Source organism: Podarcis pityusensis, assembly GCF_964106645.2.
Source record: "Podarcis pityusensis genome assembly, chromosome: 9".
NCBI classification, from domain to species: domain Eukaryota; kingdom Metazoa; phylum Chordata; class Lepidosauria; order Squamata; family Lacertidae; genus Podarcis; species Podarcis pityusensis.
In genome coordinates this window covers 68,281,948-68,309,823 of record NC_138034.1, presented here as the reverse complement: position 1 = coordinate 68,309,823, position 27,876 = coordinate 68,281,948, and the positions used below count along the sequence as shown (strand labels likewise).

Below are 27,876 nucleotides of genomic sequence, written 5' to 3'. Positions count from 1 at the left end.
CCAAACCAACCAAACTGCGGTTAACGTTAACTATCATTTGCTGAAACAGGCCAGCTTCCAACCATGGTTTAGGCAGTTGCCTTGTTTCGACAAACCATAGTTAACAATGGCAGTTTAGAGTTTGCATAATATACACTAAACTACGATTAATCTAAAACAGTAGGGGATGCATCCCATGTCCTCCTCACAGCCACACCAGAGGAGAGGGAAGTGGGGAGCTCACGGCTTGCCGTGGCTCATCCTCATTGGGCTGGTTCACACAGAATGCTAACCATGGTTTACCAGTATGTGCACAAGTTGGAAAGAGCCCAAGTGATGGATTGGGGTTCCGCATTTCTTCTCCTCCTGCACAGCGGTAGAATTTCAAATCCCCCATCCTCCTCCCACACAGCTAGGAGAAGGCCTTCATTAGTACTTACTTTCAGTTTAATATCCCCTTGGTTTGAAACTCAACAAGACTGAAGCTTGCTCATGCACCACTAAACTATGGTTTGTTTCTTCTTCATTTCATAAAATTCAAACACTGCTTGATTGTTTTAAAAGCAAACAAACCTCGAAGCAGTTTAGTGTTATGTCTGAACCAACCCATTTTCACAGCACCTCAGCTCCTTATGTAGAAATTTTATTATCTGCTTATCGGAGGGGCTGAAGATGAAGAAACATTTGGTAAGCGTTGTGCTTTTAAAGGAAATATAATTGATCGGCAAAGATCAAGCACAGCAATGAAATGTTTACTACAGGGTCCTTCCCACTTTAAGTCAATTGTGCTCAGTGGTAATCTCTACAGCAAGCCTGTACTACTAGTGAGCATCCACACTAAAAACAGCTATCTAACATGCCCCTTCCTAAGTATTAGACAACACCTGTTTATGCACTCCTAGGTAGGAAAATAAGCAGACAGGATTATCATGGGTACAGCTCTGCTTGGTAGGTCATGAGTTGTGCTGGCTTGCTCCACAGACAACATGGTAAATAATGCCTGATAATTGAGACGAACTAGTGTTCCTTCAGACACCAGAAATGTCAATGAATCCCCTGGCTCCAACTATCCAAAAATAAAAAAGTAAGGTCAAAATGACCCACGATCATCAACATCACCACATGTATTAATGGGTTTGTGTGATTGCATCTATTTTAGTTTGGCATGAAGAGTGGGGGTAAAAGCAGCTTTAAATAAAATACAGTGAACTACAATGAAGCTATAAGCCAGGGTGAGTCAACAAGGTACTCTACCAATGTCGCTGGACAACAGTTCTCATCATTTCAGACGACTGATTCACCGTGCTGCCTGGGAGTCTAGCATCATGAAGAGGGCACCACATGGACTATTCCCAAACTAAAGTCTGCACATACACAGTGTGATTATGGACAAACCATAGTGGCCAGGTTATCACCTTGCAAGCAGAGAGACTGGAAAAGTAGACAAACTGGTTTTAACCATGGTATGCTTGGTGCAGCGCAAATAGGAAACAAAAATCCACTTCAAACCATGGTTCAGATATAACCCACTTCAAACCATGGTTTCCTGCTCCTAGTTTGCGGAAGGAAGATCCTTAACCATGGTTTAGATCAGGCATAGGCAAACTCGGTCCTCCAGATGTTTTGGGACTACAACTCCCATCATCCCTAGCGAACAGGACCAGTGGTCAGGGATGATGGGAATTGTAGTCCCAAAACATCTGGAGGGCCGAGTTTGCCTATGCCTAGTTTAGATATTCAGACACTAACACTTAACCACAGCGAAACACCATCTGTATACATAGGACCATGCAGTTTAGGTGGTGGTGGTGTTGTTTTTTAACTGATAATGGGTTCTCTGGCATCTCTTACCTATGGGCAATTCCAAATGCTGAATTTGTTACATATCTTCAACTGCTAATTTTCTCACACATTCCTTAAAGGCAGGTACTGTCCAACACCCAGCAAGCATGCAGCCAAGCAGAAGGATGCCTTCCAAAAAAACAAGAGTCTGAGCCATGCTAGCTTTTCTGCCTAATCAGATTATGTAGCATTTACTTTCCAGGGAAAGCTGCATTTTGAATCACAAATGTTAAAAGCTGCACATTAACCTCAGGCCTTAGATGACACGGCCACCGCTGAGACAGTAGCAGAGGTTACATTACACACTCACCAGGAGGAGAGGGGAAAAATCCCTGCAGAGACACAGAGTATAGCAATCCATAGATTAATTTGAGTAGCTGAGTCAGATCCACATTAGCGGCCATTACTTTTTTCAAAAATGAAACCAAAGCCATATGCACAGCATTTCAGCTCAATCGCTTAAGTGCCCGTGAAAACAAGATCAAATATTGTGAGATAACAATCCCGTACTCGGAGATGCTTTGGATGCTAGCATGTGGCGGCAATACGGGAAATAAATTTTGCAAGCAGTGCCAAAGGAGGAATGTGCGAGTCGCACATATATTTTTTAAGGCTGAGCTCCCTCTGCTACATGGAAGGGGAGAATTTTGAGTCCTCCTCACAAGAGATGCCACAAAGCCTTTAACACGCAATGGCAGGAGTAACGGGGGAAGAGAACAGTTTTTAGGCTTTAAAAGCAGGGTAAGAACTTTGAACAAAATAAAGCACGGGCCTTGAATCAACAGGATTTCCTATGCAGATACCTGCCCCTCAGCCAAACAACACCTTTTTGTTTACTTACACACACACAAACACTTGTCTCGATTGGGCCAGAAGATAGACATGTAAGCCTTTTCACTTGATTTGCTAGTGCCCTATGGAGGCCATTTGGAAGAGGCTCCTATTTCAGGCATTTTAATAGGCAGAATTGATCATCTTTATTTGTGTCTCCGTCAAATGTGGGCATATTAGAACAGTTCTCCCTCACGCACACCCTCCCCATTCTTTTCCTAGTCATAAATATAACTGAAGCACTTTCTGCTTCTCATTGTTCATCCAAGTCACACTTACAAGAGCAATTTACTTGGTCACCCTTTTTAGTGGGCGTTCATGATTATTTGTGACCAGTGCTATTTTTCTAGAAAAAAAATGGACGCCGGAACTCACCATGAATGCCTCCCTTGCTCTCTTATCCGGGCAATGGTGCCCACCTGAGAGGTGCTGGGACTGAGTTCTGTTGCGTTCCAGCTGAAAAAAAGGCCCTGTTTGTATCCTTGATGGTGACAGGGAGGTCATACGACAGCCTGCTTTAAATACTGTTTGCACCTTTGAATGTTTTGGGGTGGATATACTGCTTCTCTTCCAAATGGTGCACGTCCCGTAGCTTCCTGGTGAAATATTGTAACTTTTTATACCACAAATCTTCAAGGGGTGGTTAGGTTGGCTGCTGGCCCCTCTTTTGTTGTGCAAGAGTGTCCACCCAGACAGCAATAATGGAGAAGCAACACTGGAGAAGCATCCCAGAACAACTAATGAAGTGGAATGACAGTGTGGAGGAGCCCTGAATCCTTTGCATTAGACGCAGCTAGAACCCAAGCAAAGTAAATTTAAAATACTCCTCTATAGATCTGCCAATTGTATTTTACTTCTGATTCCTGAAAGAATTCCAATTATGTTACAGAAGTCTTTTTGCTCCTAAGCAACCGCTACAAGTGCAGGAAAAATTTTATTTGCATTGACTTTGCTTTCAAGCAGATAATTTTCTCGTTCGCTTTACCCTCCAAGTAAAGGCATAACAATGGGCAACGGTGATAAAAACAAACCCTCCAGCCCCTTCTAGACAAGGGCTGCATGTCACTTCTGTAGATGTGATCTAGGGACTCTGAAAGCCTTTGGTGAAATCTGCATCTAGGTTCCCAGTCAGAACTGTAACTCGGGAGATTTTTCATCACTTGTTAAATCAGCACTGGCTGAAGCCAGTCTTGAGCAAATCAGTCTTATGCAAGCCTGATGCACACCAGCATCCATCCCATCGCCCCTTAATCTTGTGAACTAGCAGCCCCTGCTAGTCTATTCTTGGAACTCTTAAGGAACGAGACAGTTGCATTGAAATCTTTCAGACTGCACAGTAATAACAGTGCCAGGTGGAGAGCAGGGCTTTCAGTTACTTTTTCCTTACAGCAAGGACAACTATCCAAAGCTATGTATGGTTATGAGGGAAGCATATCCCACCGGTAAGTACCCGAGAGACTGCAGCTTATTCACAGTTGATAGGTGATGGAAAATGCTGGCCTCTAAGCCCGGAGTGGGGTGGGGAATCCAAGACCACCTGCTCACTTTGCCTCCTAGAAGTTTGATTAAGAGCCAATTAGGAACGTGGAGTAATTATTGCTCCCTGTGCTGGGCTGGTGCCTCTGGTCTAGTCCATAACCCAGTTTCAAACTACAGCAAGTTAAAATGCCTCTGGTGGGCTCCCACCCAACACACAAACATGGGCAACTGCTCCTACTTGTATGTAAGAAAGAGGCATTATTCAAGCAAGTGACAGTATAAGCCCAGCAGCAGACAATGAAGCTCAGGAGTTCCGATTCAGGAGTTCTGAAACAAGGCAAGAAGTTCAGAACAAGACAGAAGCAATGAAGATGTCCTAACAAGTTTCCACACCCTGCCTGCCAAGCTTTCAAAGAGGAGGCATGGTGTGCTCACACAAGAGACTCGCTCGCCTTGCGGGAAATACCAGGATTGCTGTGCATGGGCTCTGTTGGTGTGGGTGGGTCTGCTCACGTCTGCGAATGAGGTGCCTGGGTTCTGGGCAATAAAGCTGCATCTACTCCAGCTCCTGTTCAGTCACAGCTGCCTCCTGCCTCCCCCTTGGCTGCTCACATCCCTCCCTAGCCTCCAATGAGGCTCTCTGCTCCATGGGAAGGTTGAGAAGGAACCAGGATCCCTGCTCCCCCGTTCCAAAGCAGGTGAACAAAATGGGGAGATCCCACTGCACTCAGCCCCCCCATCCCCCATTTCTTCTTCCTGCTCCTCCTGCATTAGAGGCCTGCCAGCCCCAGCCCTGTGGGGGTTTCGTGACACCAGGTGGACATAAAAGTTGGCTGGCATTCGTCTTCAGCATCTGGTATTCTGACTGTGGCACCGCTTCTAAACACCTAGCTATTGGGACTACTAGGCACTGACGGGTCTTGTTCTCCGCGAATTTGCATAAAATGCTAGCACCACCCATTCCATCAGGCTGCAGCAGATGGAGAAAAAGAAATCCAGGTCAACATGAGAAGCAAGATCCATTGCGATCCTCCCTCAGTTGTTACCTGGAAGTAGCCATGCCATATATCTGCTGCAGAGGGAGAATAGAGAAGGAGAGCCACTCCACTGACTCAGCTGAGAGACTAGTAATTTTTGGCTGCTCCTCTCTGAGGTGAGAATACCCCGTGCATTCAATACAGTAGTACCTTGGTTTTCAAACAGAATGCGTTCCAGAAGTCCATTTGACTTCCAAAATGTTCGGAAACCAAGGCGCAGCTTCCGATTGGCTGCAGGAGCGTCCTGCAGCCAATCGGAAGCCGAGCCAGGCATTCGGCTTCTGAGGCAAAGATTGAAAACCAGAACACCTACTTCCCGGTTTGCGGCATTCGAGTTCCAACAAACTAAGCTGTTCCAAAACCAAGGTACGACTGTATCCTAAATGAAAGGATACTTCAAGAAGTTCCCCCAAACAACATTTATCTAGCTCAGAGACACTGAAATACATATCTGTACCCTGCAAAATTGTGTAAGGAGAAAGACTATGAAGCCATGATCCGTGGAAGGAAGAAAACACTGAACCTTCAATCTTTGCTATCCCAACCTTGGCTCTGTTAAATCAATCCATAACTGACATCTTGAGAGATGTAGCCTTTTGACTCACAAACCTCGACTGTTATCAAAAAAGATAAAATTTCAAAGTGCGCAAAAACCCAAAATGTTCAATCAAATCATTTCAATCAATTCTGAAGGCAAATCAAGTTTTACACATCTTTGCAAACACCTGGTCTAAGGTGTGTGGGGTTTCACAAGGACTCAGAGCATTTTTCATTGCATAATTCTGTTGGCCCACATGTTTTCAGTTATGTACTTCCCATAAAGAGCCCTCACCATTTGTACTGTGGTTCCCTGAGAAACATTGCAAAAAGTGCCCATTACTCACTGAGTGGCTTGAGGATGCTGCTGCTTGTCTCGTCGGCATTTTCGACATCAGATTTATCCGAGTTTTCAGAGATTTTCTCCTTTTCTTTCTTCTCCTTGGGCTTTCTTCTGTGGCGCCTCCGCCTTCGGTAACTCTTAGGCACATGAACCCCAATGTAGACTGTATGATGACCTAGGACACATAAACATGTTGCTTTTTAATAATCTTCAGATGACTTCAAGAAGCAGCAATATATCTCAGCCGTGCAATCAGCACAAAACAGTATCATTCTTAGGCACAGAACAACAAAGAGGTTGCGTATCATTCTCAGCATGTGAACTTCCTTGCCTGCACAAACCAGCCATGGGGAATGGAGAAGTGGGGAAGAATCATAGCACTGCAGAATTGCAGTGGATCCCAAAGGTCATCTAGCCAAACGCCCCACAATCTCAGCTAAAGAATCCCTGGAAGATGGCCATACAATCTCTGCTTAGGTAAAGGGACCCCTGACCATTAGGTCCAGTCGTGGCCGACTCTAGGGTTGCGGCGCTCATCTCGCTTTATTGGCTGAGGGAGCCGGCGTACAGCTTCCGGGTCATGTGGCCAGCATGACTAAGCCACTTCTGGCGAACCAGAGCAGCGCACGGAAACGCTGTTTACCTTCCTGCCAGAGCAGTACCTATTTATCTACTTGCACTTTGACGTGCTTTCGAACTGCTAGGTTGGCAGGAGCAGGGACCGAGCAACGGGAGCTCACCCTGTCACGGGGATTCGAACCGCCGACCTTCTGATCGGCAAGTCCTAGGCTCTGTGGTTTAACCCACAGCGCCACCAGCGTCCCTTCAATCTCTGCTTTAAAACTTCCAATGAAGGATGGTACGCCACCATTCCACTGTGAAACAGCTCTTACTAGTAGAAAGTTCTCTCTAACGTTTCGTCAGAATCTCCTTTTTTTTTTTTAATTTGGATCCATGATGCATGATAGCATCATGTCAGACACGCAATGGAAAGAGAACTTGGCCCAGGGCTGCCATTTTCACCAGCAGCTCCACATCCAACATCACACTTCTTCAGCCCCAGTTTTGAAAGAGCCTGGCTTTCACAGCAACTTAAAACACTGCACATTGCTAGCCTTTAGAAATTTATTTTTGCATGCCTGTCCCCATGATTGTTGGGTACATGCTGACCATAAGAAGAACACTTGAAAACATCTCTTGAAAGGTGCCCCACTTCCTAAAATGAATTTGTCATGTGCAAGAAATTTGACTTGGGGGTGGGGATGTAGCATTCTCAAACCCACCCACCCCAAAAAACCCATGTGCCAAAAGTCAAACCTTGCACACAGCTCCACATACAGGGTTTCCCAGCAGGCAACATGCATGCAGATGTCCATAAGAATGGATCCATCAGCATTCCCCCCCCCCCCCGCTTTTGCCTTCACATTTCAAGCTTCCTTCTAAACTCATGAGGACTAGAACTTTTTTTATCAATCTCAAAGAAATGACAACACAGGACCTGATTATCAAGAATATTTAAAATGTTGCCGGACCACACAGAGGTATGGATGTTGTTAATACAAGAAATAAAGAAGAAGCACTCCAGTTTTAAAAATGAATGTGCATTCTAGCCAACAGAGATTTATTTATGATTTGTTTGATGCATCATTATTCCAGTCTTCAGCCAAAAGGAGCACACACAAAAATATCAGCAATGGTCCCTCCCTAGGTGAGGGAAATGCTGAAAGCATTTTAGTGTCAAAGCAAAACACCTATAAAAAAATTAGTCAGATGTTTGCTCCATAATCTGATGACCCATCATACTGCGAATCTGCTTGCCTTAATTTCACATAGAACACAAACATGAAGTATCTTTGATGTGGCCAGATAATCCTGGTTTTACCCACTCGTTTCTCAAGGCTTTAGGGCGGAGAACTGCAGATAAACAAACATACACCGGCAGTGATGGAAATGTGTTTATCTGAAGGTGTGCTTCTCATAAACTCAAGCAGCAGCTGGATATCTCTAAGTGCCATCAGCCGCTTTCCTTCAAACCAAAATCGCTTCGGTTACTGGGCTCAGAGTGACTGGAAACAATCATATGCACCAACTCTCATGACCTGGCCGAGTCAAGACAATGTATTATTAATATTTATTTATTTATTGCATTGATATCCCTTCTTCTCCAAGGAGCTCAAGGTGATGTTCATAACTCTTCCCCTCCTCATTTAATCCCCACAACAACCCCTGTGAGGTAAGTTAAGCAAAGAGGCAAGGAGTGGCCCCCAAGGTTACCCCATCAAGCTTCACGGCAAGTGGGTATTCAAACCCCGGTCTCCTAGGTCGTACTCTGGGCACACTGACTCTGTGACAATGGAGAAGGGTGGTTCGTCAAGGATCTTGGGGAAGGTTCTTCAAGTGGGAGAATCCCATCAACCTTTTGTTCTGCCCCACCTGTCACAGTGGGAAGGCCTGCTCACCCTGCCTCCCTCTCCACAGGGAGCCTATCTCCAGTGTTAAAAAAAACTCAGATATATAAGCTAGGCTCCAAATGGCTCCTTCAACCAAGGTTACAGTCACCAAAATGGAAGGTCCAGGTGCCATTTTGGGGCCAGGTGGCTCTAAAGCCTTCTTTTTCAAATGGCGGACGGACTGTGATTGATTCTCAGTTAAAGATCTGGCTAGTTCAGATGACAACCTTAAGCTAGGTTAAGAACTCTGAGAACTTAAAGAAGACGACTCTAGGGACAGTCCACATATGTCCATCAGATGTCAAAGAGATAAACAACTACCTGACAATTAGAAGACATCTGAAGGCAGCCCTGTTCTGGGGAGTTTTTAATGTGTGACATTTTAATGTATTTTTAATCTTTGTTGGAAGCCGCCCAGAGTGGCTAGGGAAACCCAGCCAGATGGGCGGGGTACAAATAAATTATTATTATTATTATTATTATTATTATTAGCCTATTCCTACCTATTTTTCTCAACACGGACACGGACCATTCCTAACAAAAGAATATTCTTTACAATAGTGAGCAGAGCAGAGCAGTGGGGTAGGGGTTGGGGGTAAGCGAAGACAAGCTACAACAATTAACTGCTAATGTTGTTCACTGCTCCTGCTCATGCTGCACAGGAAAAGCATTTCGGTTCCTGAAATTCATTCCGATTGTGCAGATAAAATATAACGAATAGAATTGTACAGGATGTGGTATTAAGTGTGTGAAAACAGTCAAGATCCAATGACACACACACACCACAGGCATGCAACTCCAGAGGTGCGTTGTCAGGCACCATCCTAGCACCCAGGCACCTTCACCTGGTTGCAAGTGGCCAATAGCCAGGTGCAAAATGCGTCTGGCGCCTGGCTAATTTCTAACACAGCCTTCCTTTGACACTACCATGCACCTGTCGCTCAACCCACCCCAGAGTCATCAGACACTGGGTCTAGCCCCACCTCTCCAGAGGGGAATGCTCCACCCACTCAGTCTGCCTCCCAAGAGACAGACCTGCCTCCTCCATCACGTAGGTCCTGTAGATGCCAACAGGTGGAGCAGGTTCCGCCTTCTAGGCAGGACTGCTAGACTGCTTGGCAAGGAACACAACCACCTGCCATCCCAACCTGAACCCAGCTGACTTATAACGGGATTGCAAGTTGTGCATCATCTTCAGATCAACCTGAATACCTGGCTCAACTGCCTTCTGCCTTTGTGTATCTGTGCCTTGGATTAACCGCCTGTGCTTCGCAATGTTAAACATTAAAGCTTTAGGGGGAAATCAACAAATTCTCCAGCAACTTTGAGCCAGACACCAAAATAGACATATCCGGGGGTGGGGGCCATATCCCATACAGGCAACTCCCAATTTATGCAGGGGTTACGTTCCAAGGCACTGTGCGTTTAAGAGAAGTCATGTATATTTGAAACACAACTGGAAAAAGCTTGATCAGCTTGAAGCCGAGTGGGATTGTGGCAAGAACCATTTACAGTCTCATTCTCATGGGAAAACTCAAGTTGCATTAGTAAATGGGGGGGGGGTGAGATCTCGTACATAAAGGCTCATTGAAAAATTGTGTCAAGTGTTTCCTGCTGAGGCACTCCTGGGAGGAAAGTCTAGGAGTTTATCTTGATATTGTATACACATGCCAACCATTTCCTCCAAGAAAGTCTCCGATGGGGGCGGGCGGGGGGGGAGCAGAAAACCCATTCTCTCTGTCTTGTTTCTCTTACTGAAGCACCTAAAGCAATACTGTGATTTTTCTCTCTTCTGCAGAATACGGGGAGAGCAGGAAAGTAATGCATATACACACACAACTTCAGATTCATGCTACCAAAAGCTGCACTGGTGCACATGTGATCGAGGGATTAAAGAGATTGTCTAGTTCTGTTGGCAGCATATTAAAGTATTAGGACTACAGGCTTACTATGATGTGTTTCTATTATCAAGCTGACCGCGGCATTAAAACAATTCATCAGAGGTAGCAACTGCTGCTCCAACAACCAAAGGACGGCACCAGTTTTCTACTGAATGTGCCTTGCAGATTTGATCCTGCCAACTCTGATTTTCAATGGCACGTAATGCCGCTGTCCTGAGAGGCACCCTGCGCTCATCTTTTCATCCCTAGCTCAATGTCAGGCTTGCTGCGAAATGCATCCCTTATTTATCCATTGGCATGTTGTAGGCTGAAAGATGCGGGGGACCATATTGAGTCCCCTGCCCCAAGGAGCTTACAATCCAAATTTCAGCAGTCAGGGAAATTAACTAAAGGGTGACGAGGAGGGAGGGATGGGAAGGGAACAGGGGATTGGTGTGTACAAGTGCAATTGCACATGCTTTGGTTTTCTTCTGGGGTGGGAGGGAAGAGCTAAGGTTTCGTGGAAACAATCGGTTTGGGAGCGGGAATAGAAGAGATCTTGTCTGTCGGATGCTCTCTCCAGGGAGACACACCAGGCGCCAAAGGTGTGAGTTTTTAGGCGCCTTTTAATTCACACCTTTGGCAGTCAAGTTGCCTCCTACAGCACTGCTCATCTTTTAGTGTGGTGGGTAGGACTTTTTAATGAGCATTTTATGAAATTTGCATTTTTCATTGTTTTCAAATTTTTGGTTTTCAGTTGCTTTTAGTCATTGTATTTCATCTTCTTGAGCTGCTTTGAGACTTTTTCTAACGTATAAAGCAAAGGACAGATGCAATAATTAAAAATGAACAATTACAGTGGTACCTCGGGTTACATACGCTTTAGGTTACAGACTCCACTAACCCAGAAATAGTACCTCGGGTTAAGAACTTTGCTTCAGGATGAGAACAGAAATCGCGCAGCAGCGCCGTGGCGGCAGCGGGAGGCCCCATTAGCTAAAGTGGTGCTTCAGGTTAAGAGCAGTTTCCGGAACGAATTAAGTACTTAACGCAAGGTACCACTGTATTGGTTGTTGCTTATGTTTTGTATTTTGTTGCTGCATTTCATGTTATTTTTATTGTTGTATTGTGACTCTAAGCTCTTGTGAGCCACACTGAGCGGCAAAGAGGCACTGGAAAGGTGGGACACAATCTTTTGTATATTATTATAAATAATATACTGCATATGAAATAAAAGAAAGGGACAGGTAGAATTATGCAGGTCAGCCTGGGATGGGAATTCTGGGCATAGGAACCATAAGCAAAAGGAAAAAAAGGTCTAGCCCTGGAGAGCAGAAGAATTTGGGACAGATGAAACACATCAGAGTTGAAGACATGCAAGTCACCAAAAAGGACTATATATTGGCATTTCGGAGGTGGTATTAACATTTTGAAATTCAGGAAGGGTGTAAAATTTGGACCAGGCTTTGCCAGATGGCTTTGGTTGATGGGAGCTGTAGTCCCAAACATTCAGTGGGCACGAGGTCAGGATGATTTAGAGCGAAGCACTTGAGCTGACTATCTGAAGATCGAAGACTGGCAGGTGGCTTCCCCAAAAGCTGAGACGGAGAGAAGAGTTGGCTGAGAGGCATGGGAATTAGGTTATGCCAGCCACAAACTGCAGCCAAAAAAACAAAAGCAAAACCTGACAAACTGTGAGAAGTTGCCAAGGTGGGGCCAGAGAGCCCTCTAGCTAAAAAGCTGGAGAGAGAGAGCAGCTGGAGAGGAACTGAGAACTCTGTAATCAGCAGCTAGGGCAAACTAATGTTCATTTTCTCTTTTCTGTGCTGGAGGCATCAGGTAAACTCACTGTTTTGGATGCATTCAGGCCTCGGGCCTGGTTCTGAGACCTTCATCACCCTAGTACAGACATGTTCAACCGGTCGACTGCGGTTGACAGGTAGATCCCCTGGTGATCCCCGTTGATCACTGGCTCCTTATTGATCGCAGGTGTAGAAAAACTTTTGAATGATTGCTTCCAGCCCCCGCCCCTCTCGCTCTGTCCCGCCACCACGTAAAGTGGGCACTGTTTTGTGTTTTCTTATTGCACTGTTGAATACATTTTGAGCGTTTGTTTGTTATTGGTGGAGTTTGAGATGAGCGAAGTATTTGATTCTCCCCCCAAAAAGCTCAGCAGCTGTGGTATTCCCAACAGAAGCTCAACAACTTTTGTCTGCCCAAAGAAAGCTGAACAATTGTAATCTCCCCCCCAAAAAAGCTCAGCAACTCTGGTCAATCCTCAATGACAATGGGTAGATCACTTCCAGGTTTTTTTTTACACTGGGAGTAGATTGCAGTCTCTTGGGAGTTGGATGGGCCTGCCCTAGTAGATTGCCTCTGGGAGGGGCTATATAGGGGGAGTGTCTGTTGGTCCTGTTGGACCCCTTAGAACAGCCTTTCTCAACCTGTGGGTCCCCATATGTTGTTGAACTACAACTCCCATCACCCCTAGCTAGCAAGGCCAGAGCTCAGGGATGATGGGAGTCATAGCCCAACAACATCTGGGGACCCACAGGTTGAGAATCACTGCCTTAGAAGCTTTCGCTCCTTCCAGGTCACCTTGTGGGAATGGAGGTTGGATGGTTGGGACTGTAGTGCATTGGCTCAAGCCCATCCTTGCAGGTAGTCTCATGAGGTTGTGATAGGAAGGGGACTCATGTTTGGTCTCCTTGGTCTACATGATCCCACATGGTTCGTTCTTCTCGCCAGTGGTCGTCTAGAGGACAGGGAACCTTTGGCCTTCCAGATGTTGGTACTCCAACTCCCATATGCCCCAGCCAACATGGCTATCAGGGACTGGCTGGACAAAGAGGAGTGGTGGAAGGCACCAGCCGGGGAACCCCCAAGGGAAACCCCAGAGGAGTAAGGCCCAGAGCCAGGGGATTGGTGGTGGGGCACAGAGGAGAGGTCAGAGGGAGAAGATTGGGAGGAAGGGCCTGAAGCTGAAAGGGCAACAGGGTTTAGTGAGTGGAAAGAGCTTGTGACAGGAAGCAGTTCAAACTCCAAGGCTGAAGCAGTGGAAGGGGCTCAAAAGGCTGATGAATAATCCAGGGAGTCCATCCCCCCACCCCTGGGTTATATAAAACATATCAGAACCACCAGTTTCCACTAACACTTATTTCACAAGTTCTCTAGCTTATCGAGACTGGAAATCTAAGTGAGGATTCAGCACTTATCTCAAAGTTATAATTAAACCTTTTATGGACAATGAAAAGGATAAGAAGGGGGGGCACGTCTTATCAGGTATGCGCCATCAGAATAGCCTGATCATTTCTAATCAGGTCTTTGAAACGCAAGTGTCTTCCAAAGGCCAGTGTAATCTTTTATATAAATGACCTCTGAAGACTTTCGTGACATGCAAGAACACGCCAGAAGACTTTGGCTTGCAAGACGGTCTGATAGTAAAGGGAGGAGGGGAAGAGAGGGGAAGGTCAGGGGACAGCTTTTCTGACCCACACGACCAGTTTAAACCCTGTGCTCCAAAACAAAACGCACGCCTCTCTCACCCCATTTCTTACAAAGACACAGAACTACTTCCCATGTTACACCCATTTAGCACCAAACTGTGGCTTGCACAACACTTGATCTGTAATACATTCATGCTTGTTCTATCCACAGAAGTTCCCAGGTTCAATTCCTGGAATCTCCAGAAAGGGAAAGACTCTGTCTTGAAACCCTGGAGAGCCACTGCCAGCCAGTGTAGACAATACTGAACTAGATGGACCAATATCTGGAAGACCACCCCCATCCCTACAGACCCTCTCATGTGATGAGATTAGCAGAGGGGGCTCTCCAGGTAGTTCCTTCACTGTTAGAGGCTCAGGGAGGGGAGGCCTGGGAGAGGGCCTTCTCTGTGGCAGCCCCTAACCTGCAGAACTCCCTTCCCACAGAGGTGTGCCTGATGCCTTCGTTGTGCAGCTACCAGATAATACTAAACATATGCCGCTTTTCCCTGATATTTGCCACTTGAGGTTCAGATTTTCAGATTCTCAAACTTTTAAAAAGGTAAAGGTACCCCTGACAGTTAAGTCCAGTTGTGGACGACTCTGGGGTTGCAGCGCTCATCTCGCTCTATAGGCTGAGGGAGTTGGCGTTTGTCCGCAGACAGCTTCCGGGTAATGTGGCCAGCGTGACTAAGCCGCTTCTGGCAAACTGTGCACGGAAACACAGTTTACCTTCCCGCCGGAGTGGTACCTATTTATCTACTTGCACTTGACGTGCTTTCGAACTGCTAGGTGGGCAGGAGCAGGGACTGAACAACAGGCGCTCACCCCGTCACAGGGATTCAAACCGCCAACCTTCTGATCAGCAAGCCCTAGGCTCAGTGGTTTAGACCACAGCGCTACCCATGTCCCTTCTCGAACTTTTGTTGGCATATATACAAGATTCGAGCAGGGTTCAATACCAAAAAAAACCAACAAAAAAAAAACACTCATCCAAAAAAACACCACCCACCCCTAAACCCCTATATCTAAAACTTAAGTTAGTGTTGTCACTAACTCATTACACACCTCCATCCTATCCCCAGCCTGAGTAAATGTAAGGAAGTTGAGGTGAATATTTTTAGCACCCACCTTATTTTGTGATTGCAAGTTGTTTAAAACGGCTTCTTAATATTGTGTAGTATTAATAATAATAATAATAATAATACTGAGCTAGTTGGGACTGTGCATAAGGTAGCTTCCTACACTGAGGGAGCTACATGTCAGAGTTGGCCCCTTAAACCGGAAGCTGAGGAGCAACCATTGCGATGTAGTCAAGGCAGAGATAGAAAAGCACTTCTGAGGGGATTGGGGCAGTCCTTTCATTCATCGCTTGTAAACCTGTTGCTAGAGTCGCACTCCCAGGCATCTAATCTGCTTTTCTTCCTTTGCCAGTGTGAGAGGTTAGAGAAGCCATCAGGCTTGCGTTGCCATGATCCCTGCTCTGATCAAGCAAGTGCGACTTGGATCCTACTTTAAAAGGCAAGGTTTTAAAGGTAGGGCTGAAATTTGAAATTGGACCACACTGAATTTTTCTGAGCTTCTATTTAACGCCCCCCCCCCAAAATAATATATAAAGGCTTCCATTACAGGGGGACCACAATAGGGTATGGGGAGGGAGATGCAGAAGCCTATCTTCCAACTCTAGGTGCATTTTCATGGCTTTTGACAGCACCATTTTCTTTTTGCTTTTTTTTGTTTATTTTTTGTTAAATTTCTATACCACCCTTCATCTAAGGATCACAGGGCGGTTTGCAACATAACACCACGAAAATACATAACATATTAACAAACAATAACAACACCACACATACAGAGCCTTTTCTGCAGTGGCTCTTCCCCCTGGGGGGCTTACATATCTTTAAGCGCCAAGCAAAGCATTCCTCTTCTCCCAGGCCTTTGACCATGGGTAGGCAAACTAAGGCCCGGGGGCCAGATCCGGCCCAATTGCCTTCTAAATCCGGCCCATGGACGGTCCGGGAATCAGCGTGTTTTTACATGAGTAGAATGTGTCCTTTTATTTAAAATGCATCTCTGGGTTATTTCTGGGGAATAGGAATTTGTTCTTCTTTTTTCCCCAAAATACAGTCCGGCCCCCCACAAGGTCTGAGGGACAGTGGACCGGCCCCCTGCTGAAAAAGTTCGCTGACCCCTGCCTTTGACCAACTAAACAATCTATAGCTTGTTAAACTGTGGGGGGTATTGTTTCTGTCTGAAACGATGGTGCGTATTGTCTAATGTTGGACTTGTCATTTTTTGTTCCTGACATGTCATGATTATTGCCTGTACCTAAATGTTTTGCAACAGCAGTCTTACTTAACCTGTGATACTGGAACTCTAGAATCCCTAAATGTTTAAAATAAAAACAGGAAATGTAGACAGTAGGACAGGAGTTTGGATTTTTAAAAGGAAAGTCGTTTCCATGAAGAAAAGCTTGCTACCTGCTTTCTAAATGCAACGTTTCAGGTCCAGACAGCATGTTCCTGGTCAGCAACTATGATGGCTATTTTGTGAATGAAAATAAGAGGTGGAGGTCAAATGGTCCTTTCTCCCGTTCCACCCCAGGCTTGCCTGTTGTCACTTAGTTTCACACAGTTCTCTTGTCCTCCAGAGACAGGATTTGGCCTAGAATCCAGCCCCTAATTACAACACCAGAAAAAGATGGAGGCAGCCCCAACTCCAATATTGCATTCAACATCGTGAATTGGAGCCACAGAGAAACAATAATCCCCTGCAGTTGCTGAGAAGGCAAGTAAGATAAACTTATCTCTAAAGCACTCAGTCTGATGAATGCACTATACACACAAAAATTGCTCATAATTTGTGGCTAACTTCCATCTGCGTTAATGGGAGTCGTGTTAATCCATTTTCCATCCTGCAGAGTGTTCTAATTAACCCTCCAGACAGAAAATCTGAGCAACTGCTGAACATCTGTCTATTACAGGTACAAAAAAAATATGAATGGACAAGCCCTCCGGGACCCCCTTCCTGCTTCCTTTAAAATTCCAGTAATTGAGCTGTCAGATGAGAAATCTCGATTTCTCCACTCCCCTATGAAGTCATAGAGGCTGCCACAACTTTCACAGGAATTCACGTTTGCTGAGCCAAAGGGCTTATCTCGAAAGGATAAAGGTGGAGCTCTGAAATGCTTTCCATTTCTTAGGGCAAAAATGTTTTATCTTGTAAAACACATCTGAAGCTCCACCAAGTTCAGGATTTAAGACTATTTGGCCTCTCAAGGAAGGAATGTACCAAGAAGCCAAGGAGGGGGTAAACTTGCTCCTGCCATGACACTCTCTGTTAAGAACCAGGCCAGGAACCTCTCTGAACACTTTTACTCTAATTCAGAAGGGACCATGTGTGAGGACTAGGACTAAAACCCCTTCGGAAGGCAGGAGCCAACAGTGGGGCATTCAAGTTCAGAAAGGAACAAGCTATCAACAAGGTGGGCTCCAGAGGAAAGTGTTTCTAAGGAAGGATATTTCCAAGCAGATTTCAAAGTGTTGTTGCTGACCTTTAAAGCCCTAGACAGCCTCCGCCCTGTAAACCCGAAGGAGTGTCTCCATCACCATCATTCAACGTGGAGTACAGGGTCAGGTTTAAGGCGCTGGTTTTGACCTTTAAAGCCCTTTGCGGCCTAGGACCCTCTCCTGGTATGCCCCGTGGAGGACCTTAAGGTCCATAAATAGCAACACTCTAGAGGTCCCGGGCCCTAAGGAAGTCAGATTAGCCTCAACCAGGGCCAGGGCCTTTTCAACACTGGCTCCGGCCTGGTGGAACGCTCTGCCTCATGAGACCAGGGCCCTGCGGGATCTGATTTCTTTCCGCAGGGCCTGTAAGAGTTGTTCCGCCTGGCCTTTGGCTTGGAACCAGCCTGATCCCCTCCCCCTCTTTCCTATTCCTTCTGTGATGGAACCCCTATTTGGGGACTTCCCTGGCTTTTTTTCTGGCCCACGTACGACCAGTCTGGATAGTTGGCCTTGGTGAAGATTTGATGTTTTCTCCCCCCAAACAGTTTTTGATCTGGGTTTCCACTGAAATGAGGCTGTATTTTAATCCTGTTTTTAAGTTGTATTTTAATCAATTGTTTTTATATCTGATGATAGCCACCCTGAGCCCAGTCTTGGCAGGGGAGGACGGGGTATAAATAAAATAAAATAAAATAAACCCTGACACTGAGGTCCTCCTCCAAGGGTCTTCTGCTGGTTCCATCACTGCAAGAAGTAAAGCTACAGGGAACCAGGCAGAGGGCCTCCTCGGTAGTGGCACCCTCCTTATGGAACACCCTCCCATCAGATGACAAGGAGATAACCAATTACATGACTTTCTGAAGACGTCTGAAGGCAGCCCTATATAGGGAAGTCTTTTAACGTGTCATGTTTTATTATGTTTTTATACACGTTGGAAGCTGCCCAGAGTGGATGGGGCAACCCAGTCAGATGGGGGGGGGGATATAAATAATGAAATTCTTATTATGAAGGAGGATATTCAAGTTTCCAAAATATCGGCACATAGGCGAAAGGACCAGAGAAACAGCATCTTCCGGGCAACCAAGAAGGTACATTTCCTCAAGGAGTAGCAGCCCCTGTGAGGAAAAGCAGTGCGCAAGTATTCACTTTGGTAGGAACTTCTCACTACCATAAGCTTGGTAGGTGAACAGCAACAATCAGCTGACAGTCAGTGCCCTTGAAGTGCTACACATAGGACTTCCCCAAGCATCAGCAACACTTTGTAGATGTGGCACATAAGGTTTCCCAACCACCAACGATCAGCTGATTGTCAGCATGTGGGTGAGTCCGTCCACCTGTCAAATTTGGCCAAAAGGTGTGTGTGGAAATAAGGATACAGTAGGGTCCAGTTCCCCACACCTGAATTAAAAGACTGAAGAGGAGCCCCAAAACTGAGGTTTGCCTTCCAGTGGGTTTTATAAACGCTGCTTTGGTGGCACTTAAGGAAAACCAGCCTGTGGTTTATTTGATTGACATCCTATGCCCTTTTAACAGGGTTGTGGGGAAACTGTGACTTCCCAGATGTTCTGGACTCATTTGGTGATTAGTTAGGGATGATAGAGTCTGTTTAGCCTGGAAAAGAGGAGGTTCAGAGGAGATACAATAACATCTTCAAATATCGCAAGGGCTGTCACATGGAGGGTGGAGCAAGCTTGTTTTCTCCTGCTCTGGAGGGTAAGACCCAAACCAATTGATTCAAGTTACACACAAAAAAGGAGATTTCAACTAAACATCAGGAAGAACTTTCTGACAGAAATAGCTGTTTGATGGTGGACTCTCCTTCCTTGGAGGTTTTTAAGCAGAGGTTAGGTGGCCATCTGGCATGGATGCTTTAGCTGAGATTCCTGCATTACAAGGGGTTGCAGTAGATGGCCCTCAGGGTCCCTTCCAGCTCTGTGATTCAGTGATACATAAAGGAAAGTCCTACTGCTCTCTGCCAAGTGAGTATGTTGCAGGAGGCAACATCTATGAAAAGTCTGGGCCCAGTGGAGTTGCTGGAGGGGACTCACCTTGGGGTCAACCTAAGGACAGGGTCTTGCAAGGGACCCCACCCACTTTGTCTGTAATTACAAGGCCTCACTCTTCTGGTGCCTTCAGAAAGGCTGCCCAATCTAGCCTTAAGCTGTCTCTCAAAGTTGATATCATAATAAAACGAGGCAATCCCACGAACAGCAGCCTGCATTCCTTAGAGGAAGGACGGGGTGCAAATGTTATCATAATACTGTCAAATCTCATATTTCAGCGTGCATGTTTTGCCAGCGCAGGAAAATGTCGCTCGCAATATATCCCTCGTTCTATCAACCCATTTGGCAAAACAAGTCATTCTACGCATGAAAGTTTTTTTAAAATAAATAAATAAAATTGTTGGAGTAAAAGCAGTTGGTATGAGTATCTACGACAGCAAAGATAATAAATAAATAAATGCATTTATTTTCTAAACAGTGTTACTAGAGATGTTCCCCAAACTCTGACTGCCCACCAGAGTTAGTTTGGCATTGACTCTGGGCTTTTAAATCCATGAGAAACAGTTAATGAAATCAGTTTTAAGGGGTTTTTTTGGCTTTTTTGTTTGTTAAAAAGCAAATGAACACACAACAGGAATATTTTCAGCAACGGAGCCTTCCCAGAAGTTTTTTTTTGGGGGGGGGAGATTACCAATTTTTCCCTGCAGGAACTTCATGTGTCCACAAGCCCTCATTGAGCTCATTGGACTGGCTTCCATGCAAATCCAAAGTTTAAGGCTGGCCTATGGAATCTGAAAACGCTACCCCTCTCTCCAGGAGCTTTCAAGAGTCATGCGAAAAATCTACCAATGCATGGCACTTAAAAACGTTTTGCAGATTGACAGGTATGCTTCCTTTCCGCCTTTGTGGAAAGGCAAAAGGGAAAACTTCTCTGCCGCTCTGCTCTGTGAAGTTTTAAGTGGGAGGGGACCGGAGAGAAAGCCTTCCGTCATGAAAAGTCGTGTCCTGATCTGAAAGAATCCCTCAGGAAAGAAAAGAAGTGATCCTCTTAAAGAGGGCCCCGCCTCTGCCCCTCCAAGGCCTCCCTTTCAGAGCCAGCTCTGCCGGCCTCGTTTAGCATCAGGCTCGCTAAACGCCTTGCCGTCTGCATTATCCTTTACGGAGCAGCGATTCGCTAAGCACCGATAAGTATTCCACACATCAAAAGCCAAAACTGCATGAGAACCAAGTATGCATTAACTCGGAAGTGTGGAAAAACCGTGGCACTCCGAAACACCCCATAGACATTCTCAAAACAAAACTCTCCATTATTAATGAACGCTCCCCATTCATTCCCAAGTGCAGTTCCGCCAGTAAGGAGACTTCCCCATCCCACAATGCCTCTGGATCATGAAAGGGGCAACCTTTGATCCATTCACGAAACCAAGACACAAAGAAACGAGGGACGGTTCCTTACCTTCCACCTCCTCGTCGTCGCACACATGCTTCAGGAAAGAGGCCCCTCTGTCCAAGACTGCCTCATCCTCCATCCTGTAGTAGTAGAAAAGGAAGAAAGAGTGTTCAGACTTCTCCTGGAGGGAGCCGCTCGAACTGGCCCAGCTCCTGGGCAGATTCACTTGCAGGCTATTGTTCATGTTACAAGAGAGCAGGGTCGCTTTTCACTCTGGGCTCGCCACTCCTTCATGCAGCTCCCCCCCCACGGGTCCCACGGCACTCAGATCCTAATCTCGACGGGGCATCGCAAGACGGGGCAGCTGGGAGAGGGGAAAAGGGTGCTTGCAACTAGAAGGCTTTTGTCTTCTCCTTCCTTTTCTTTTTAATTAAAGAGATGCCGCGAAGAGGAAGAGGGGCTAGAGCCGCTGGCGGAAGCATTCACGTTTAAAAGAACCCCCACGCAAGGTAGCTGTCCACAGAGAGGCGCGCATCGTCTAGCAAAAGGCGGCGGCAGATGCGTGCAAACCCACAGACGGGGCCGGTGCTCCCGGCAGCCCCCTTAATACCAGCAAAGCACACTTCTTCACTGCGAGGCAAAGCTGCGTGTCACATGTTAGCCTTACGGAAATCTGACATCTGAGGATTATCCAGGGACCAGCAAGCTCCAGCAAGTCAGAGCGCCAGGCTCATTTGCATATCTCAGACGGTCACCCACCTATCGTTCTTCGCTAGTTCCCTCCCTCTCAAGCATGTGTATCTTGTCGATTCCCTCCGTCCCCTTATCACAAATAAAAATGTTAATGAGGCTGCAACAGTTATTCAGTTCCATTCATTGATTTATTTTTCCCCCTCCCCCTTTTAAAAACAACAACTGGCTTAAAAGGTTTCCCACAAGAGACACTTCCCGTTCTCTTCCAAGCATTTGTGCATAGAAAGAAAGCATGCTTCATGCGTCAGGCATGGTGATTTTACTAGGACACCGAGGTCCAGCACCGACGGCCTTCTGTGGAAGGATGTCAAGGAGATGAGCAATTATATATTAGGAGACATCTGAAGGCAGTCCTGTATAGGGAAGCTTTTTAAGGTTTAAGGTTTTACAGTGGTACTTCGGGTTACATACGCTTCAGGTTACATACGCTTCAGGTTAAAGACTCCGCTAACCCAGAAATAGTTAGCTCGGGTTAAGAACTTTGCTTCAGGATGAGAACAGAAATTGTGCAAAAAAAACAACCTGAAGCGTCTGTAACCTGAGGTATGACTATATAGGCAAACAACTACAATTTAATATGTGCTTATCTAGTGCATAGGTATATAAAAGTGTTAATAACAATATGTGGTTATTTACAACCTACTAAGTTTTGTATAGGGACACGGGTGGTGCTGTGGGTTAAACCACAGAGCCCCTTGAGCTTGCCGATCAGAAGGTCGGCAGTTCGAATCCCTGTGACGGAATTCAAATCCCTGCGACGTTGCTCGGTCCCTGTTCCTGCCAACCTAGCAGTTTGAAAGCCCGTCAAAGTGCAAGTAGATAAACAGGTACCGCTCCAGCAGGAAGGTAAACAGCGTTTCTGTGTGCTACTCTGGTTCGCCAGAAGTGGCTTAGTCATGCTGGCCACATGACCCTGAAGCTGTACGCTGGCTCCCTCGGCCAATAAAGCGAGATGAGCACCGCAACCCCACAGTCGGCCACGACTGGACCTAATGGTCAGGGATCCCTTTACCTTTACTAAGTTTTGTATAAACACATTTCAAATATTGTAACTGCCATACAAAGCCTACATCTGTAAGCAACCCATTCTTAAGTTGCAAGCGCTATCATATCTTCAATCTACTAACTAAAGGGGACCATAGATTCATCTTTCTTGCGCATCGATATCAGTCTATGAACTGTAGTAAGTGGGGCCTGGCTAAAACACCAAGAGAGGAATTCAGCGTTGCTCTATTATGCTTGTTCCATCAGCACAAGCCCAAACAATCTCCCCTTGCCTCCCACTGCATACTGTTCTGGGGGTTCTCCCACCCACCCCCAAGACAATTTGCAGAGGTGCAAGGAGAAGTGGAGAAAGTCCAACTGCAGTAGTGGGACGCGTGCCGAATTCCGCTATCGCATCTGTCCAGCTGAATCCAGACCAGCTTTATTCCCACTTAATGGGATTTACTTCCAAGTAGATGAGAGTAGGATCGTGCTGCATACTTCTCAAACCCACGGATAGCAGAACTGTTTTGCATACAGTGGTACCTTGGATTACAGGCGCTTCAGGTTACATACACTTCAGGTTACAGACTCCGCTAACCCAGAAATAGTACCTCGGGTTAAGAACTTTGCTTCAGTATGAGAACAGAAATTGTGCTCCGGTGGCACGGCGGCAGCGGGAGGCCCCATTAGCTAAAGTGGTGCTTCAGGTTAAGAACAGTTTCAGGTTCAGAACGGACCTCCGGAACAAATTAAGTTCTTAACCCAAGGTACCACTGTATTGCGGTACACTAGGGATCAGAATCTTGAACTCAAGAGGCCAAATCTTATCCCACACTGCACCCCACAATGGCTAAATGAATGGCAAAAAAAGGAGCAATGGAGGACAATGGTATTTGCCAGCTGCCATTTCAAGTTTGCAGGTAATTAGGCCCCATCTCCTCGGTCCTCTTCTCAAAGCTGTGCTCTGGGAAAAGGGACAAGATGCTGAAGACAGTGGTGGCAGGACATCTCCAGGCTTGCCTGGAGAAAGTAGTATATCTAATCTTGTTTCAGGCACCAGCGCTCAAACAGCCTTGGTCACTCTGATGGGTGACCTCAGTCAGGAGAGGGGAAGGGTAGCATGTCCCTGTTGATTCTCTTTGTTCTCTTGCCGGCGGCTGATACTATCAGCCTTGGTTTATTATAAAAGTTCTTGCTGTTTGATAGATCTTTTCCTATATGATTTCCACTGTTTTGGGAGGTTCCTCCGATTGTGTTTACCATGTTCCCGCTCCGTACCTACAGGGCCAATTCCAGAAGGCAGCATTCTGACTTCTGCTCAGCCCCACAGAATTTGTGCTGTGGGATCCCACATGCGCACGCATCATGACATCAACATCTTCATGAAGCCACTTGATGAGCTCATCAGGAGATTTTGCAGGGCTGTGTGCTTATGACACCCAGCTGTATTTCAGCGGCTCAATGGGTTATTTGAGTCTGGAGGCTGTAATGGTCTGGGGCTAGTTAACTGAGACTGAATCCCAACAAGACAGAGGTTCTGTAGGAAGGTGGGTTCACCTGTACAATGAAAACCAAATTTTGGAGAAATTGAACCATGATTTGTTTCATCTGTCTGTGGGACAACTCTAACAAACCAGAGCTTAGTATTACCGTATTTTTTGCTCCATAAGATGCACCTGACCATAAGACGCACCTAGTTTTTAGAGGAGGAAAACAAGAAAAAAAATATTCTGAACGAAACAGTGGATGTATGATTTTTGTGATTCATGCTGTGGCCACTGTCAAGTGATTTGACGGTGAGTTTGGGGTAGCCCAATGCAAAAATCCTGAGAATCCATGTGGATCCATGCTTTGTAGCCACATTTTTGCGCCATTGCGGCCCCACAAAACAGTGGGTGCGTGATTTTTTTGGTGCAGGCTATAGCCATAGTGGGATGCGGGTGGCGCTGTGGGTAAAACCTCAGCGCCTAGGACTTGCCAATCGCATGGTCGGCGGTTCGAATCCCCGCGGCGGGGTGCGCTCCCGTCGTTCGGTCCCAGCGCCTGCCAACCTAGCAGTTTGAAAGCACCCCCGGGTGCAAGTAGATAAATAGGGACCGCTTACCAGCGGGAAGGTAAACGGCGTTTCGTGTGCTGCGCTGGATTGCCAGATGCAGCTTGTCACGCTGGCCACGTGACCCGGAAGTGTCTGCGGACAGCGCTGGCTCCCGGCCTATAGAGTGAGCTGAGCGCACAACCCTAGAGTCTGGCAAGACTGGCCCGTACGGGCAGGGGTACCTTTACCTTTACCTTTATAGCCATGGACATGCTATATGATCCGATGGTGAATTTGGGGTGACCCAATGCAAAAATCCTGGGGATCCATGTGGATCCGTGCTTTGTAACCACGTTTTTGTGCTATATGTAAATCAAGCTGCTATATGGCTCAGGAGACTCTGGACCTGAGTCAAGACAAAAGTATGTAGAAATTAATTAGGGTTCTGCTTGCCCGATGGAACAATCTGCTCTCTCCTTCATCCCATGTGCTGCTCTTGAGTTTCCCCTGACCCTCCAGAGCCGACCTGGGGCAGGCACAGGGAAGGAGAGAGGGGAAATGGTTCTTCTTCAGATGCTTCTACTCTGTAGACAAAAGTCTGCAAGCTCTAAATATTTTTCTAACATAGTTTATTAAATGTAGGAATGGATGGACCGGGCTATATTCAGATCATGTCAGCTTTCCATGTGTTCAATTATAAGCCTGCCCTGTCTCATTTCCCTATTAATCTGTGCAAAAGAAAATCCTCCACAGGAAAATTTGTATTTAAATAAGAATTTTCTCACAAAATATACATTTCTTAAAAAAAAAAAAATCCCTCTCAAAATGTGAATTTGTAAGAGGTACAGTGGTGCCTCGCAAGACAAAATTAATTGGTTCCGCAAGTTTTTTCTTCTTGCGAGTTTTTCGTCTTGCGAAGCACGGTTTCCCATAGGAATGCATTGAAAATCAATTAATGCATTCCTAGGGAAACCGCTTGCCAGGCTGGCGGTGCGGAGAAGGGCTTTTCTCCCCACCGCAAGCCTTCAGGACAGGTACGGGAACAGAGGGGAAGGCGCGCAGCGCTTTCCCTCTGTTCCCGGGGCTTGCGTGGGAGGAGGGTTTTTCCTCCGCACCGCCAACATTCAGAACAGCATTCTGAATGTTGGCGGTGGGAAGGAAAACCCTCCTCCCACCCCAAGTCTTCAGGAAAGCCATCCGAAGCTGGGCGGCGGGAGGAGGCGTTCCCCCCCCCGCCCGGCATCGGAGCTTCGTTCCGATGCCGGGCGGGGGGAGGAGGCGTCCCCCCCGCCCGGCATCGGAGCTTCGTTCCGATGCCGGGAGGGGGGAGGAGGCGTTCCACCCCCCCGCCCGGCATCGGAGCTTCGTTCCGATGCCGGGAGGGGGGAGGAGGCGTTCCACCCCCCCGCCCGGCATCGGAGCTTCGTTCCGATGCCGGGCGGGGGGAGGAGGCGTTCCCCCCCCGCCCGGCATCGGAGCTACGTTCCGATGCCGGGCGGGGGGAGGAGGCGTTCCGCCCCCCCGCCCGGCATCGGAGCTTCGTTCCGATGCCGGGCGGGCGGGGGGAGGAGGCGTCCCCCGCCCGGCATCGGAGCTTCGTTCCGATGCCGGGCGGGCGGGGGGAGGAGGCGTCCCCCCCCCCGCCCGGCATCGGAGCTTCGTTCCGATGCCGGGCGGGGGGAGGAGGTAGGAGGACAGTGGGGAAGACGCGCTGCACTTCCCCGCTGTCCCGGAGATTTCCCTATGGGCTGTCGTCTTGCGAAGCAAGCCCATAGGGAAATTCGTTTTGCGAAGCGCCTCCAAAACGGAAAACCCTTTCGTCTAGCGGGTTTTCCGTCTTGCAAGGCGTTCGTCTTGCGGGGTACCACTGTACTGTATTTTCTGGCATATAAGACTACTTTTTAACCCAGGAAAATCTTCTCAAAAGTCGGGGGGTCGTCTTATATGCCAGCTACAGCAGCAGCTCCTGCAGCAACTCCCCACCAAAGGATAAAACGACAGCAAATTAAATCAGAGGACACCAAGCTCTCTAGATGAAGCAGAAATACGCTTGAAAATTGACCCCAGAAGCCCCCCGCCACTGGGAAGTGGAGCGGATTTCTGAGCCGGACTAGAGACTGGTTTTTTAAATTTTTATTTGGTGTGCGTTGGAAGAGGGGTAGTCTTATACAGCGAGTATATCCCAAACTCTATATTTTAACTGGAAAAGTTAGTGGGTCGTCTTATACGCCCAGTCTTATACACCGGAAAATACGGTAATTTATCCTAAAATACACATTTGGATACACTGTTTGAGCCAATAACTGCATTGCAAAATTCAGAGAAGTGCGGAATTCAAATGGTAACTGCATCCTGTTTCACACATTAGCCTGGGAGGTGCTGATCAAGAAATCTGCAAACAAATTTATCTATCACTCCTGGTGCACTATATTTACACCAGCACACTTTATGCAACAGTCGAATGTGTAGATTAGCCATGTCTGGCAACACCGTTTCCAGTATTGCCTTGTGAGTTAAGTACATCCCCGCATCTGTGCAGAAAAATAGCATCTGCGCACTCAAGTGCACAGACAGTTACATACAGCATGCAAAAAACTGTATTCTTTTGGCGAAACCCTCCAACTTTATCAGCAGGCAGGCAGCAAGCTACTCTGTGAACCAGTGTGATGATAAAAAGAAGCTGCATCCTCCACAAGCTAACATTTGCCAGCTGAACACCCAACACCCATTCCCCATTCAAAGCTATGCACGCACACACGTTCCCCTGGAGTTCACCATGTTCATGAAATTGCTCCGTGTCATTTATGGGTCTCTGGTTGCACACACCAAATGGTTGTTCTGGCCTGTCCACCATCTTTGCATCTGCATACACATGCAATTCTTTTGAAGCAGCAAAGTAGTCGCTTGCTATAAATTCAGCTGAACAACAGCTGGAACAGATGGTGAGGAATTTCTGGTCTGTACAGAAATCTTCTGCACATGTATTGCTCCCTTGATTACTGCACAAAATCTATTTATATTGTCTGGATAGCAAAAGGTTGTCTGCTTAAAAACCATGAAGGATTTTGAGGCCACACATTCTGGGGAAGGAGGGAGAGAGCAGTTGCACAGGAGCCCACTATTTTGATCCACTTTCTACTAGTTGTTATGACTTTTTATTATTATTATTTCAATCCGCTTTTTATTCATTGTTGTGCTCGTTTTCAGGGCTGCAGTGTGGATTGATGGGACCTTAATATTGTCCACAATTGCTTATCGTGAAATTTCTTCGTATGCCACCTTGTGAGGGCAACTGTCCTTAAAGCCACTTTAATGCACTCTTTTAATAAAAGTAACTTT

General features: G+C 46.6%; 1 protein-coding gene and 1 long non-coding RNA gene across 6 annotated transcripts in view; one reads left to right on the top strand and one right to left on the bottom strand.

The window, feature by feature from the left end:
- Positions 1 to 17,914, top strand: part of LOC308485464 — a 57,954-nt gene extending 40,040 nt beyond the window's left edge. The window contains exon 4 of the long non-coding RNA XR_013990532.1: positions 16,511 to 17,914. This is a non-coding gene — a long non-coding RNA (uncharacterized lncRNA). The remainder of the gene's footprint in view (positions 1 to 16,510) is intronic.
- SLC4A4 (solute carrier family 4 member 4) overlaps positions 1 to 27,876 on the bottom strand; it is a 355,256-nt gene that overhangs the window by 291,267 nt on the left and 36,113 nt on the right. For 2 of the 5 annotated variants that reach the window (XM_081020705.1, XM_081020707.1), the window contains exons 2-3: positions 20,829 to 20,902; positions 6,053 to 6,223 (exon numbers count right to left, since the gene is read on the bottom strand). In XM_081020705.1, coding sequence (XP_080876831.1) covers positions 6,053 to 6,223; positions 20,829 to 20,902 — 245 coding nt within the window. Of the gene's footprint in view, positions 1 to 6,052; positions 6,224 to 20,828; positions 21,638 to 27,876 lie in introns of those variants that run through there. The other 3 variants (XM_081020706.1, XM_081020704.1, XM_081020708.1) reach the window with 3 other exon arrangements.